Raw genomic sequence first — 1,769 nt, 5'->3', positions numbered from 1 at the left:
TAACGGTTTACGGTCGGCACTTCGGTTCATCAACATCTTGGGTGCTTATCCAAAAGCCTATCGTTTCAAATCCCAGTTGCTTCTTTATGATAAAGATAAAGTTTATCTACCAACTATCCTAAGTACTTAAAAATTCTAGTACTAAAGAACAATCATTAGCTTGTCACTTCATTTGAGCTACTCGAGAGGGTGCCGTACATCTGCTGCATGCTCATTCCGCAATTCCTCCACCAGTCCTCAAGACCAACAACCAACAGCCAGCCATGCGTCTCTTCAACACGACCTTTGTGGTTCTTGCGGGCGCCTTCCTTGCAAGTGGCACGACAGTGTCAAAGGCCGATCAGACCAGTGTGGCGAACGTGGACGTTGTTCACTCCTCGCGTGTTATTTCTGGCGAGGACAACAGATTCCTTCGAAGCCACCAGACGACGGGTGACGAAGGCAAAATGACCGAGCACGACGATGAAGAGAGGCTTGGCGGGGAAAATTTGTTCTATGGACTGAAGCTGACTAAAATGGGGAAGGATGCGAATTACCGCGATAAGGTGTTCCAGCGCTGGAAAAACTATGGACATACCGTGGATTCGGTAACTGAGAAACGTGTGCCAGATAGTCTCATTGACGCGTTCGAAATATACCTGAAGTTGCGGAAGAAAACGGGGAAGGTGTTCGGCGATCGCCGCCCCCTCGTCGAACCACGATAGGCGGGGGCTCTGTCGCTTCGCTGCTTTCAACGTATCTGGGAAATTTGAACGCAGTGCTGAAGAAGAAAAATCGCCTATTGTTAGTTGATAACACAAATAAAGGTTCTCTTCAAACAGCCACTGTTAAAGAAAACCTTACTAATCCAACAGCACACTATCTGGAAAAATTGAACGTGGTAAATTCTCTTCAAAAAATATTATCCGTCTCTAACTGTCTTGCTAATTCAGAAAAATACTGCGCTGCGCCAGCTTGAAATTATTTTTCATTCTGATAAATATAAAGTGAATAATATACGAAGATGGCGGCATACTTACCTGAGCAATACCAAGCTAACACGGAGCGCATTAATGGAGCGCAGAAGCGCTACTACCAGCGCACACGCGAAGCGCCCTTGTCCTACCAAAAGCGCTACGACGATAACAATCGAATGCAAATTCGTGCTCGCAAGCGAAAGCCAAAAAACGATCTTAATCAAAGCGACAACGAACTTAGCACTGAAACCGAACTTAGCTTAAAAAAAATTGTTTGTGATGAAAAAAGTCGCCAGTGATATAAAGTCGATCCTGATAGAAGGTCTCAAAATTATAAAGTCATCATGCCGCGAATAATATAGCTGTAAATATATAACGAGCATTTTCGCATACGAGCTTTAAGGACTATAACGATTAAATATTGGAGCAATTAAATGGGGTGGGTGAAGGTCCGCGGAAGGACTGGTAAGATGGTCTTTGTTAGCAACCTATAGCAACCTCAAGCTTGTGGGTAAGCAGTACAAGATCAACCTCAATAAGCTGGAAAGGCATTTGTCTTCGGACTGTAAGGCTGATCCTTACTATCGCATTTACATGGGCAACCACATGGAATCCTACCTATATGAGGGGATTCAATGTAACGGGGTACCCCAGTTACATGAAGAATGACCAGTCACTCTTGTAATACCTGGTACATGGTACCAGGGGATCTAGGAGCCAATCCTTGCATATCTACATAGCTTTACTATAGATGACTTCTAGTTTATATTAGAAAACCAAGCTAAGCTTACCTATAAATACAATCAGTCTTAA

At 43.8% G+C, this 1,769-nt stretch overlaps 1 protein-coding gene across 1 annotated transcript; it reads left to right on the top strand.

Annotated features, from left to right (window-relative positions):
- Positions 1 to 263: 263 nt before the first annotated feature.
- Positions 264 to 820, top strand: PPTG_02199 (hypothetical protein; the record flags this gene model as incomplete). The annotated part of the gene is made up of 1 exon (XM_008893218.1): positions 264 to 820. One exon carries the CDS (start codon positions 264 to 266, stop codon positions 702 to 704), a length of 441 nt encoding a protein of 146 aa, XP_008891466.1. The 3' UTR covers positions 705 to 820.
- Positions 821 to 1,769: the final 949 nt, after the last annotated feature.

This window comes from Phytophthora parasitica (genome assembly GCF_000247585.1).
Source record: "Phytophthora parasitica INRA-310 unplaced genomic scaffold supercont2.2, whole genome shotgun sequence".
NCBI classification, from domain to species: Eukaryota; Oomycota; class Peronosporomycetes; order Peronosporales; family Peronosporaceae; genus Phytophthora; species Phytophthora nicotianae.
This window is presented reverse-complemented; position numbering and strand designations above follow the sequence as displayed.